At 40.9% G+C, this 13,726-nt stretch overlaps 1 protein-coding gene across 1 annotated transcript in view; it reads left to right on the top strand.

The window, feature by feature from the left end:
* Positions 1–5,836, top strand: part of bicc1a (BicC family RNA binding protein 1a) — a 72,248-nt gene extending 66,412 nt beyond the window's left edge. Inside the window, exons 18-21 of the mRNA XM_036593797.1 lie at positions 1,466–1,625; positions 2,746–2,909; positions 3,171–3,270; positions 4,743–5,836. Coding sequence (XP_036449690.1) covers positions 1,466–1,625; positions 2,746–2,909; positions 3,171–3,270; positions 4,743–4,873 — 555 coding nt within the window. The 3' untranslated portion in view covers positions 4,874–5,836. The remainder of the gene's footprint in view (positions 1–1,465; positions 1,626–2,745; positions 2,910–3,170; positions 3,271–4,742) is intronic.
* Positions 5,837–13,726: the final 7,890 nt, after the last annotated feature.

Genomic DNA, 13,726 nt, shown 5'->3' with positions numbered 1-13,726 from the left:
ACTGAGGACGTCATTGTCTTTTGGTAGGTGACTTTTTTTGTTTCTGGTTGTGAAAGTTACACACGTGTTTATTAGATATTGCTCTAAATGACAAACACTAAAAATTTTAAATTGTTTATTAAGCCATTTAAAATGGCTCTTTCACAATTTCTCAGTTATCACCTCTGAAGCATCATCAGCAGTATTGCATTAATTCAAAAGCATAAATAAAATGATAAGTTACATATAAAAGAGGCTTTTCTTTTGGCTTTGATTTTTATCCTAGTGTGTCGTGGATTACACTTTCCCAGTGCACCGGTGAAAGCTTTGTCACTGAAAGTCAGCAACTAATGAATTCAAGAAAGAAATAAGCTGGATGTAAATGATGTAGAGACTGTGTGACCTTTTATGAATAAAAAATGATCGTACTACTTCATTAAACTAGGATTACGTCTGAACTGTGTGGACCATTTGCAGGGTTATGTTTGGTGATTGTGTTGATCAGTATACCTGCCAAACACTAAAGTGTGATGTCGGTTAGCTAACATAAATAAAAAATTTGGTATATTCTTTTATTTCTCTGGTGGCTGTTTTCATATTAAACTGAACAGCATGTAGAATATTTTTGATTCTTCCAGTCACAAAGATGCTGGTGTAATCATAAAGTGACGCCAGGTAAGATAGTGCTCTGTAATGTTCATATGAAGCATGCATGCATTCTGATGCATACACTACAAGAGGTGTAGGGGGCGAAATGGCTTCTCGTTTCACTGCACCATAAAAGAGCAAATTACTTTCATAGAAGTAAGAAACAACTTTAATTCTAAATGCTAGGCTGCAGTCCATGTAAACTGCATTTCTAAACTCTTACATCATCCGAAGCTGATCCAGTCAGAAGGATCCTCTTTCGAATACAACTGATGCAGCCTACATTCTGCCAAATTTTGAACTGCCAGATCCTTCAACTCATCCACACACATCTGCCCCCGATAAATGTTCAAGAGAACCGCTGGCAGATGAACCACTACACGTTGTTTTAAAAGGCCAGTAAAATATATAGTAGCATGTAGGGTACGCAATTTTTTAGCTGTCTATCTGTTTAGGAGGGTATAATTTGAATGCAGCGTGTGAAATGAACCTGCTTTTGGTGAATTGAGAACAGTTTTTATGTTGCAGGACTGCATTTAATTGCGAGCAAATTGTTGTGCCCACTACATAATTTACCATTCCCATCAACATTTTGCTTGCCAGCTTATTGTTCACACCAACAGTATTTTCTCAAATTTTGTGCGCCAGCTCCTCTCTGATGATGTGACATAGCAACCTTGGTAGACTGTTCTATTTTGCCTTGTGCGATTCAAACAAGGAGCTTTTTGGTAACTAATTGGTAGTTGCAGCTCTATTGATTACTATAAACATGCATACACACACAGGAATTTGCTAATACTCTAGTTTACTTGAGCATTTGTGTATCTGTGTGTTTTAGGGTCCTCCTCTTTCTTGTGCGGGTGGTGGGGAGGTGCTGAGTAATGGCAGCGGGGAGAGCTGGAGAGAGAGAAACGGAAGTGCTATCGTCAACGGTAACGGAGCAGCAAACGAGTTCCCCTCTGCCATCAGTCCTCCAGAGAGGAGCAAGAGCAGGACTGGTGAATAAAAAACTCTAGACCTTTTATCTAGAGAATAAAAAGCTCTAGACCTTTTGTCAGCTTGTTTGTGCATTAATTAATGATGCGGAGACACACAGCAGAAACAACTAAGGCCCAATCCCATTTCTTATTTTCACTCCTACCCCTTGTTTTTGAGTGTCACTTTGCCCCTTGGAACTGAGTTACAAGGGGTAGTGGTTAAAATCCTCCCTACAAAATGGGACCCTTAAATAAAAAAAGAACATTACTTCATTAACAGGCTACTGTTGATGCCGGTCTGCAGTGATAGCTGAGGAGGGTAAAGTTCAGCAAACTCACTGCTGGGCTTGTTACATTTAGGGCATCATATGACTTCAAAGAGGGACAATTTATTATCACCCACCCCTAATTCTTCGGTGATTTGAAGCTTCCTGTCTGACAGTGCCATGACAGGAGGCCATGTAGCCCTAACACTTCGCCCTACCCCTCTATGTCAACAACAGTCGGGACACCCTACCCCTAGACATACATGCGCAAAACGGCGGGCTAAGGGCTAAGTGGTAGGGGCAAAGGGTGAAATGGGATTGGGCCCAAGTGGCCAACCATGCTCTGCCACAAAATGTTTTTTGTTGCTGCTGTTGCACAGTTGGACCAGCTTCACATATCACAGGCAAAAAATTCTTTAACCTAAAGAGAACCTGTAGCACAAAACGTAGTTTTGTTAAATTATTTAAATCAGGCTACAGTCCTTAAAGTGGCTCCATAATGTTAGGTTTCAAGTTTAACCTGCTGTGCTACCGAGCTGGGCAGTGTTACTGTAGATAAATGAAACTAGGCAGGTTGGAAATGCCAAACTACGCTAACGCTTGCTTGATTACACCAAAAACAGATGCTATATGCACACATACACACTACATTTAGAGAGTAGTACAGTAGTGCATTTGTGCTGTATAAAGTGTGATTAGTTCAAAGCTTGTCCAAACGGGACAAAAGTAGCTATGAAAACACATTTGAGGAAGGAACATCAATTGATCACGTGTCTGCGAATGTGTGGTTTTACAATCATGGATCAGTGTTTGAGCAGCAGTAACTCTATGTAGTGCAGAACTCATAAGTTGTCTCTGTGTGTATGTTTTTACAGCTGTAGATCAGTATTTGAGCAGCAGTAACTATATGGACTGTATCTCCTCCATGGCTGGCAGTAAGGGCTGCTCTCTGAGCTCCTCTCTGAAAGGGACAGACCTGCCAGAGCTCTTCAGCACTCTGGGACTGGGCAAATACACCGACGTCTTCCAGCAGCAGGAGGTACACACACACTCATTGATTGTACTGGACGTACCAGCTCTTATGCTGGGCTAGTGATATCCACTTTTCATCCTTCAGCTCAGCTAGTTAATAGGATACTTATGTTGTAAGAATAGAACAGAACATGCTGCAGTGATTTGAATTTAAAAGGGTTTGAATGTAAACTGGATATAGTTGTTTATTAAAAAAAAAAAAAAATTATTGATCCTTTGAAATCATGGACTTAGATAAAGAGTTCAGATGTGTCCGTGTGTGTTTTAGATTGATTTACAGACATTTGTCACGCTGACGGATCCAGATCTAAAGGAACTGGGAATCTCAACATTTGGAGCTCGCAGGAAAATGCTGCTGGCCATCTCAGGTGGGTCTGTGGGTGTTCCTGTCTGACAGTGCCATGACAGGAGGTTGAGGTCATTCCACCAGTTAGTGAAGAGAAGCTGTGCTCTGGCCACAAGCCAGAAAGTTTTCTAACAAGTGTCTGTTGTCTAGAGCAGAATGTAGATGTGAACCGCTTGGCACACCAGATGAGAAAAATTGTGCTGCTAGACCAGAGGGTCTTTGATGCTGGATAGCAGGTAGTACAAAGTACCGTTACAAAGCATAGGAAGTGTCACAGAAAGCGCTGACAAACACCAAGCTCATTTTACACACTACTCAAATCGACTTAATTGAATAAAATATCATTTATCGAGTTTGTTATTAGCTAACTAATTTTCACTAAGCCCCTGTTTTCAGGATAGGTGAAATATGGTGTAACTAGGCTAATAATGTTAAGGGAAGTGAAAACAGGCGATTAGCATTTGTTTATCTTAAAGACTTTCGTAACATAGACATAAAGCCACTTCACCTCCTATGGATTTGTGGTCTGGACTTAATATAATGATGCTGAGTGGGGTCACTATCTCTGCTCGCTGTAGACTGTAGCCAAGACTCCCATACATTTGTATATGTATATTTCATGGAGGTATAGTGTAATAGTAACTAAAGCATGTACTGTTAATAATAGTAATAATAATAATATTATTATTATTATAATAATCATAATTGTTATTTATATAGCACTTTTCATGCTGGTAGCAGCTCAAAGTGCTTTACAGACATAGGTGATAAAACAGTTATACAAGAAATAATAAGTGTTAATTTAGAATCAGAAGAAAATGACAGATCAAATTAAAAGATGAATACCACGAGATGCAGAGTTTTAATTGAATGCTAAGTTAACGAGATACGTTTTTAATAAACTTTCTAATAAAAGGTGGAATTAAGTTCCACAGTTTAGAAGCATAATAACTGAAAGATGCCTCTCCATGCTGTATTTTACAGAAGGTACTGTGTTGTTTTTGTCTGTATTTCACTTCTATGTAAAGACGTGGACACCTGACCATCGCATCTGTATAAGCTTTTTGGGCGTCCCATTCCAAAATACAGCATTAATATGGAGTTAGTGGCAAAGGTCGCATCCTGTGGCAGTGCCATGTTCAAAGTCACTGAGCTCTTCAGAACGACTCATTCTCCTGCCAGTGTCTGTCTATGGAGGTTGCATGGCTATGTGCTTGATTTTATCAATGGGTGTGGCTGAAATATCTGAACTCAGTAATTAGGAGGAGTGTTTACATACTTTTGGCCATATATTGTAGTTTCTCCATTTACATGTGTGTGTTTTTTTTTTAAAGCAATCTTGAATCACTAAAAAAATCACAAATCGCTGAATCAGTTCTTAATGAATCTAAATCTAATTGATTTCTTGTGAGGTAAGAGATTTACACCCCCCCCCCTAATTTCACTGTTAGTTCTGCCATTAAGCACATCTCGCTTCTTTTCTCATTTGAACAGAGCTGAATAAGAGCCGATGGAAACTCTTTGAGCCAACAAACATCCACTCCTCCTTCCTGGAAGGCGGCGCGAGTGGACGTCTCTCACACCAGTTCCACACTGACATGGCGAGCATAAGTGGACGCTGGTGAGCTCCAACCCTCGGGACCCTGCGACAAAAATGACCTACTGACAGTGCCTCTGCCTGGGCTGCACACGCCCCACCCCCCCATAAGCCTGGTGCTTCTGAGTATGTAGAGTGGATACTACAGAAATATAGTATTAATTTATATGCACCAAAATGGCAGCAAGTTAACAAAGCATTTCACAAGTGCCAAAAAAGGAGAATCTCCTTAGACATATGAAGGGTCCAAAGATAATGATGCTGCTACTTTATCAGTCGTGTCAAGAGTTAAACGTTTGTAAAATCATGAATATTTGATGCAGTATTAAGTGAAAGGGTGCAGTTGTGGATGTAAAGTCTTGTGCGTTTACCATGAAGGAGCAGGAAAAAGCAGAGGTAAAAAAAAAAAAACATCATTATCTTTGGTACTCTTGCTGTTTCTGGCAAGTATCAGCATAAAGCACTTTAAGACAGCTTTTACCTGTGGTTCTTTCAAGAGCGGTCAATGCAGTTTGCATGTGTTGATGTGATTCCATAGCACTTACTGACCTTAAGTGTCTGGGCAGAGTTCAGAGTTCATGCCTGAGATCAGTTGAATGGTCATATTCATGTTCTTCAAAGTGCTCTGCAGGCAGTGGTTAGTGTTGTAAGGCTGCACTTATTCCAGATATTTTAAAAGCTTATTTTAGTATTAACAGTTTAGTTTTATGTTTGCCTTAAGAAGCATTATGAGTTTACATTTTGTTTGCCACTTATTTTACATTCCGCTATGAGTTTATCAGATGGTAGCCCATTTTGTCAAAGGTTTGGTTTATGGCCTGAGAATTACCAGTATAAAGTGTAGAATTTCTGCACTTTACTGTAGGCCAGTGTTCATAAGGCTGCATGACTCCTGCACAGGCACTTCATGACAGCTAATATGCACCTATGAAAACCTCATTTATTAAGTGCCATTGAGCGTAAAGGTTGTATTTGCCAACTTTAATATCAACAGGACAGTCATGACGTTGTTTTTTCGTGTAATTAGGTTGTCAGGACACTTTCTGGGGTGAAATGACAGACTTTGTAGCTCAGTGTTTTTCACTGTCATATATTCTAAGTTGCAAAGTCAGTTGTTATAATGTGCTATGTGATTTCACCCAATGAAGCGTCATGACATAAACCTGACCGCTGTTATGTCAGCTTCAGATAAGAGTTGACGAAAACAACCTTTTATGACAAACAATACCTATTGAAATAAGCCTTTTATAAATGTTTATGCCAGTTTATATCAGTTATCATGAGCTTATGTAGGTGTCGTGTAGCATTATGAACACTGAGTGTTACTAAAATTTCCGCAGGGGGTCCATTAGGGGCAGTAGAAGATGACTTATCCACTTTTACCCCTTATGCCATCAGTCCATAAATCAGTTTTACCATTCCAAATTAGTTTAATACCAAGATAGTCTCTGTTTTCTCCTACGAAATCTGATCTGAGAGATGTATTAGTGATGAAATCTTACACTTTCAAAATGGGGCCCAGCTTCCTGGCCCATGGAAGAGGAATAATACATCTTACTCCTCTACTAATAACAAACACATTACATTGAATCAGACACATTAAAACCCCATTTCATGATTTACTGCAGTCCTAGTCTAGGCTAGCATTTTGTTTTTTTTGTGTTTTCAATGAATTGTCCCCCAGCAATCCTTAAATGAATGTTTTCTCTCTCTCTTTTTTTTTGAGGATTATTCCAGGTCCAAACTCGATGTTCATATAAATTTGAACAGTTTACATCATATATTTGAGGCACCCAGACGGTAACATGTATATACATCAAATTTGATGGGAGAAACTGTTTTTGTGTGTCCGTTTTTGTATTTTCCATGTTTATTGGTGGCCATATTTTATTTCTTTACAGTTTCTTTTGTAGCATTTTTACATCATTTTACTTTTAATATGTTGTTTTTTTGTATTTTTGTAAGTTGGAGGGTCGTGTGTTGTATTGTCTACCAAGGGATGTATACAGAATTTAGCCATCAAATGCCTTATAGCCTCTGGATTATAATGCGTATGCTTTGTAGGAATATTTTCTTCTAAGAACTGTTTGTATGTAAACGGTAGTGCATTCAGATATGCAGGGAAGCCACTTTGAAAATGTGTATTAGCTCATTGTTGTGACAATCCTGATTGTATAAAACTTTTTTTACATCTGGTTAGTTTTATGTGAGAGAATCTTACAAATGTTGCACAAGAGGTACCATAAGTAGCCTTTGCTAGTAGCTTTTTTTTATTGTAGCCTTATTTTGAGTAGCTGGTTAATACTAAATATGCAGATTTTCTTTTCATACTTTACTGTATCTGACTCTAGATTGGTTAAAAATTGCCAGACACAACGGCTGAGAAGTCTAAATTTGCATATATACGAGAACCAGTATGTGTTAAATACATTTAATTTAAGTGAAGGATTCAGGCGACTTTGTAGAAGCCTTATGTTGATTCTGAACCTGAAATTGATCTTGTGTTTGACAAATCAAGCCAGTTTGGATGGAGTTTGTTTCCACTGTGTTCTCAAACACGTTTGACTCGAGCAGTAACTCAGACGTTGACTGGTTTCAGCAGTATTTCTGGGGTGTGTTTTATGAAGGAACAACTGGGTTGTTCTGTTGGCGGTTGTTGTCTTTTCTCCCAAAGCAGAGGTTTGTGGGAAATGTAGTGATTTCTTTTGGGAGAAAACCACACCAAAGAAAACACTAGAAAAGGCCCTGCTTTGGATTCTTTGACAAAGGGAACAGAATTTGTGTTTTTGCCTTTAAAATCAGTGTCTTTGTAATGGAAGAAAACAACTGGTCCGCTTTGACTGTTGTAATGTTGTCATAGTGACCACAGTGAGAATGATCCTATCTGTGTGCTGCAGAGCTTTCTCTCTGCCACCGAAACAAAAGAAGCAAGTAATAATGTTCAGGAATAATGTTTGCTGATTGTGATTTTGTCTCAAAATAAAAATAAATATATGCAAAACAAAATCTTATTTTATGTCACCACTGTCTGAGTCCACACTGGTCAGGAAACTATAGGGCTATTAATAAATTACTGTGTGCTTGTGTTTCAGCCACTAAAACTGCCGATGTCTGGGCTTAATTTGGACACTAAAGTCTGTGACTATCATGTGTATCATTACCAGAGAGCATTGATATGAATATTGACTATTTTATCCTTTATAATGCAAATATACAGTACTATGCAAAGGTTAGAGACCACCATACATTTAATTACCTGTCAAAGCAGCCATTATGCAGGAAAAAAGAAAACATACACTTAATAGAAAATTACACAGAAACACTAATAACTATATATAAATATTTAGTGTGTCTACTTTTTACTTCCATTACAGCTTCCACTCTTTTCAGGAGACTCACTTTCAGTTTCTCAAAGAAATCTGCAGACACACCTCCAAAGCTCAGTCTTAGAGGTTGGTTGATCCTTTTCTGAAGTGATCAAACACATTCAGTGGTGTTGAGGTCTGGACTCTGGGGTGGTCAGTCCATTGTTCAGCTTCTTTGATGTGTCTCTTTTTCTCAGTGAGGTTCTTCTTGACAGCTACACATCCTTTCAGACCCATAGCGCTGAGTCGTCTTCTCACAGTGGAAGGATGGACAGAAACACCTGTGGATGTTTTCAGATCTGAAGTAGTTTGATTTTCTCCTCTCTCAAAGATGAAAGCTTTAAGTGCTGTTTATCAGATGGGGACAGTTTTGGTGTCTACCAGGTCGTGTATGATTGTCAGAACCACATTTTTTCTTATATATTTTAACAGCAGACATTGTCTCAAAGTATCTTTCCACAAATGCAAGTGCAGTCCCCACTGAGTGTCACAGAGTGAGACGGAGTCAGGGAAAAATTCCTACGAGCATGAATAAGAACCACGGAGAGGAACCAAGACTAAAAAAGGAAACAACTTGAAAACGAGAGCACGTTTTCTAATTGGGAGCCAAACATTCATTTAACCTTTGAAGAGAGGTCTGCAGCGTCTTGCGGCACAAGGTTAATTTTCAGCATTGTGAGCAGGAGCAGGTCTGTTACCCAGCCCAGTGCAGGGGGGAGTGGGACAACCCAAGTGTAGAAAAATGAATACCTTAAATGATAACAATCCCTTAATAATTGGTGCCTGTAAATATCTAACATCGAAGTAACAAAGTAATAAACTCATTTGAAATAAAAATTCTAAACTAGTCCTGAATAGAATCAACCAATCACACAAGTTTTGTGAACTGCTTTTTTGTGGGCTACAGACACAGCGGAACCTTTAGACCAGAGGTGGGGAACTCCGCTGCCGGACAGCCAGGTTCCTGAACAGTGTGGTGAATTACCCTGGACCTCAGTTTCTCACCCATGCTTTAGACAGTCCCACCACAGTGGAAAGTGCTCTTAAAGAGGGGGAAAACAACAGAACTAAAGGCAACTGACATATGGCAGTCATTTTCACTCAAGACTAGCCTAGATGGAAACCAGCTATATGCAGCTGCAGGCAGGAGCAGGCCAAAATGATGAGGTTGTGCAAGAGTTGGACAAACGATGCAGATTTTCTGTAGGAGTGGGATGAAATCTTGCGGGAGGGGGTGGGTGCAGGACTCAAAAATCTCCCAAGTTCTGCTGAAAGGCAAGCAATGTCTGCAGTGAGTATGAAGAGGAAATTAAGAAACAAGGGCGCAGTGTCATTGATGCAAATCACCAAAAGCTATTTAACTGTTAAAGGTGCCCCCTTGTGGAGAACCTTCAGCCTCCAAAACACAAGTGAGTTAAAAGCCAGTTCCATGAAGATAAGGAGTGTCACATCCGAAAAGGAGATGGGCTTAAAAAAGAGCTGCTGCCTAACTGACTGTAATGTTGCACTGATGACCCAAGCATTTAGGAAATAATCCGGTTTGACACTGGTCAAAATGTCAAAATGAAATGGTTAGAAATGTTTTATAGCCAAACAGTGTTCTTACACTCTTTCTGTGGTAATCTTATGTATAATTTCCAGTAGCTCTGTTATGCAACCACACTTCATCCTCCTACATACAGTGTGGAATATATTCCATCCCCATATGCTTAAACACATGTTCATGCATGTCCAAATACTCTGTGGGTTTCAATCTTGGCAGAGAAAGAAAACACTGGACTGTGCAGTGAAGGGGCATCCATTGCATTATGACTGCTGTCTGTGCTCTCCATCCACTACCCTTTTAGCATTGGGCTGTGGAGCAGTGGAACTGCGTTCTCTGGAGTGATTGAGATCATCCAACATAAGTACCTGTAATGCTCAATCAAATCCTCACAGCAGTGTTCCAACATCTAGTGTAAAGCCTTCCCAGAAGAGTAGAGGCTGTTACTGCAGCACAAATTCACTATTAATACCGTTGTTGAATGAGTAGTAGTGAATCTTGTAGTGAAGTGATACATGAGTTTAATGAGATATAGGTTGATAAAATACTTAAAAACAAATAAATACTAGACGTTATATGACTGTGTGCAACCACATGCATCCTGTTTATCCATGACCCTAAGCTTGACCTCGCCTAATGAGCTTTTCGCCTTTCAGATCTCCTGTGTCTGTCCTATGCAGTGGACACAGTGAGAACAGAATGAACCCTTCCTGTAGTACCATTCACCTCCAGCAGGGGGCAGCGCTCTCCACCTGTCCTTTAGGCCTATTCAAACTGATTTGTCATTCTAGATTTTGGCAGTGCTTTTTGAAAAGAGAACTGACCGTTTATTTAAAGCCCTGAACGGGTCACTCTGATCTGATACTCTGCACAGACTGCTCTTCATAAACCTTCATCCGGTGTTTGTGTTTGTGTTTATGTTTGTAAGTTAAAGTAAAAATAACGGATGTGCTGATATTTCAGGCCGTCTGCTGATTCTCATCTGTTTCCTGAAGCCACACTGTATCAGTCTCTCTCTTCCTTTCTCTCTCTCTTTCTCTCACTCCTTCAGTCTTTCTCCTCTTCTCTCTCTGTCCGTTTCCCCTTCTTAGTCCCATCCATCTACCTACCTATCCCCACCTCACTCCCCTCTCTTCCTCTTGTTCCTTCTCTTCCCTCTCTATCCTCTATCTCTTCTCTCTCCCCTTTCTCTCTACTTCTTCTCTCTCTCTATTCTCTCACTCTGTCCCTCACTCTCACTCCTTCAGTCTCTCTCCGCCTCTCTCTTTCTTTCTCTGTCCCTATCCGTCTATCTATCGATCTACCTATCACTGTCTCTCACTGTTTCCCTCTCTCTTCCATCTCTTGCCCCCTCCCCCTCTATCCTCTCTTTCTGTGTCCCCTCTCTCCCCCTCCCCCTCTCTCTTCTCTCTCTCCTTCTCCCTCCCTCTCCCCCTCTCTTCTCTCTCTCTCTCTCTCTGTATTCTCTTACTCTGTCCCTCACTCTCACTCGTTCAGTCTCTCTTCCCTTCTCTCTCTGTCCCAATCCATCTTTCTACCTACCTACCTATGACTGTCTCACTGTGTCCCCCTCTCTCCTTCTTCTCCCTCCTTTCTCTTTCTCTCCCTCTCTCTCCCCGTCTCCCCCTCTCTCCCCCTCCCCCCTCCCTCTCCCCCTCTTCTCTCTCTCCCTCCCTCTCTCTAACCCTTCCAATCCATCTATCTACCTACCTATCACTGTCTCACTGTGTCCTCGTCTCTCCCCCTCTCTCCTTCTTCCTCCCTTCTTTTTCTTTCCCCCTCTCCCTCTCTCTCTCTCATCCCCCTTTCCCTCTGTCTCATCCCCTCTCCCTCTCTGACCCCCCTCCCCCCCCCCTCTCTCTCCCTCCCTCCCTCCCTGTGAAAATAACTGCTCTGAGCTGTTTTCCTGTTTTGTATAATGTTATTCTCTGTGTTTGTGTTTACCTGACGAATGTCCACATCCGCGCGGGTCCACAGCGTTTGTCTCGTGCTTCATCACCGCTGTGAAGGCACGAGACCCGTTTGGTACCAAATAAGGACATGAGCACCAGACACAGTGACGTCAGAGAGAACGGATAAGGAGAAATGGAGGGAGCGCGAGGAGGAGGAGGGGCAAACAACGAGATTTAACTGGAGGGGGGGCAGAATTTCACTTACATAACACAGAGAGAGAGAGAAGCAGAGAGAGGTAGGTGAGGATGGGTGCTGTAAGACTGGTAGAGCCACACCTTCTCCATTTCATGATGAAAGAAAAACTTCACTTAATTGATTAATAAACAAAAATAGCCAGTTTATCGCAGTTAACAGAAGCTGAGGAATTCTAGATGTTGAGACACGATATCTGTCTTACTGCAATAACGTCCTGTAATATGTATATTCTAGCCTGAGTTATGACCACCTGGAAGACCTGGTAGACACCAAAACTGCCCCCATCAGATAAACAAGCACTTACAGCTTTCATCTTTAAGAGAGAGGAGAAAATCAAACTGCTTCAGATCTGAAAACATCTACAGGTGTTTCTGTCCATCCTTCCACTGTGAGAAGACGACTCAGCGCTGTGGGTCTGAAAGGATGTGTAGCTGTCAAGAAGACCTCACTGAGAAAAAGAGACACATCAAACAAAGAAGCTGAACAATGGACTGACCACCCCAGAGTCCAGACCTCAACATCACTAACTGTGTTTGATTACTTCAGAAAAGGATCAACCAGCTTCTAAGACTGAACTTTGGGGGTGTGTCTGCAGATTTTGAGTGAGACTGAGAGTGAGTCTCCTGAAAAGAATGGAAGCTAAATAAAGGGAGAGAGTGGATCAGACGCAGCAGTGCTGCTGGAGTTTTTTAACACTGTCCACTCACTGTCCACTCCATTAGACACTCCTACTTTGTTGGTCCACTTGTAGATGTAAAGCTAGACTGTAGCTCATCTGCTGCTGCACAGTTTGTGTTGGTCATCCTCTAGTCCTTCATCAGTGGTCACAGGACGCTGCCCACAGGACGCTGTTGGCTGGATATTTTTGGTTGGTGGACTATTCTCAGTCCAGCAGTGACACTGAGGTGTTTAAAAACTCCAGCAGCATTGCTGTGTCTGATCCACTCAGACCAGCACAACACACACTAACACACCACCACCACGTCAGTGTTACTGCAGTGCTGAGAATGATCCACCACCCAAATAGTACCTGCTCTGTGGGGGTCCTGACCATTAAAGAACAGGCTAAACAAAGTATACAGAGAAACAGATGGACCACAGTCTGTAACTGTAGAACTACCAAGTGAAACTATATGGGCAGTGGAGCTGATAAAATGGACACTGAAGTGACCGGTGGATGTTCTCACACAAAATGACTAAAATGCTACATGCTTAACTGTGTATACACAACAGGCAATGCCATGGTACTAGAAGTAATGACAGAACATCTTTATAGATAATGTTGCTTTTTGCTGTACTTTTGCATCACCTTTTGTGTCCTGTAATTCCTTTGGTAATATTGGAAAATAGTCATATCAATAAAGGCTATTAAACTGGAAGCTAATATAAATGGTTATTATAGGGAATTCCTTGAATATATTCCCAGACTTTACAACCAAAGCTTTGACAGGTGGCACATTATTTGTTTAAGGTAGTAAAGCAAATTAAGCACCATGAATTGAACAGAGAGAAAGTGTGTGTGTGTGTGTGTGTGTGTGTGTGTGTGTGAGAGAGAGAGAGAGAGAGAGAGAGAGAGAGAGAGAGAGAGTGAGAGAGATTATGAATATGAGAAGTACAAAGAAATTAAGTTCGGCCACATTCAGTTTATTATTATCTTATTCAGTTTATAACACTGTTGTGGTGTTTATAAGGACAGACACAGTTTATAAGCAAATGCTGGTGACAATTCACTGAGCAAGAAAGAGAGAGGAGAGACAAAAAAGAGAAGGAGAGAGGGAGGAGAAAGAAAGGAGAGAAGAAAAGAAAGACTGAAAGAAAAAGGAGC

Source organism: Colossoma macropomum, unplaced genomic scaffold, assembly GCF_904425465.1.
Source record: "Colossoma macropomum unplaced genomic scaffold, Colossoma_macropomum, whole genome shotgun sequence".
NCBI classification, from domain to species: domain Eukaryota; kingdom Metazoa; phylum Chordata; class Actinopteri; order Characiformes; family Serrasalmidae; genus Colossoma; species Colossoma macropomum.
Note: the sequence above shows the minus strand (reverse complement) of the source record. Positions and strands in the feature narration are given on the sequence as shown.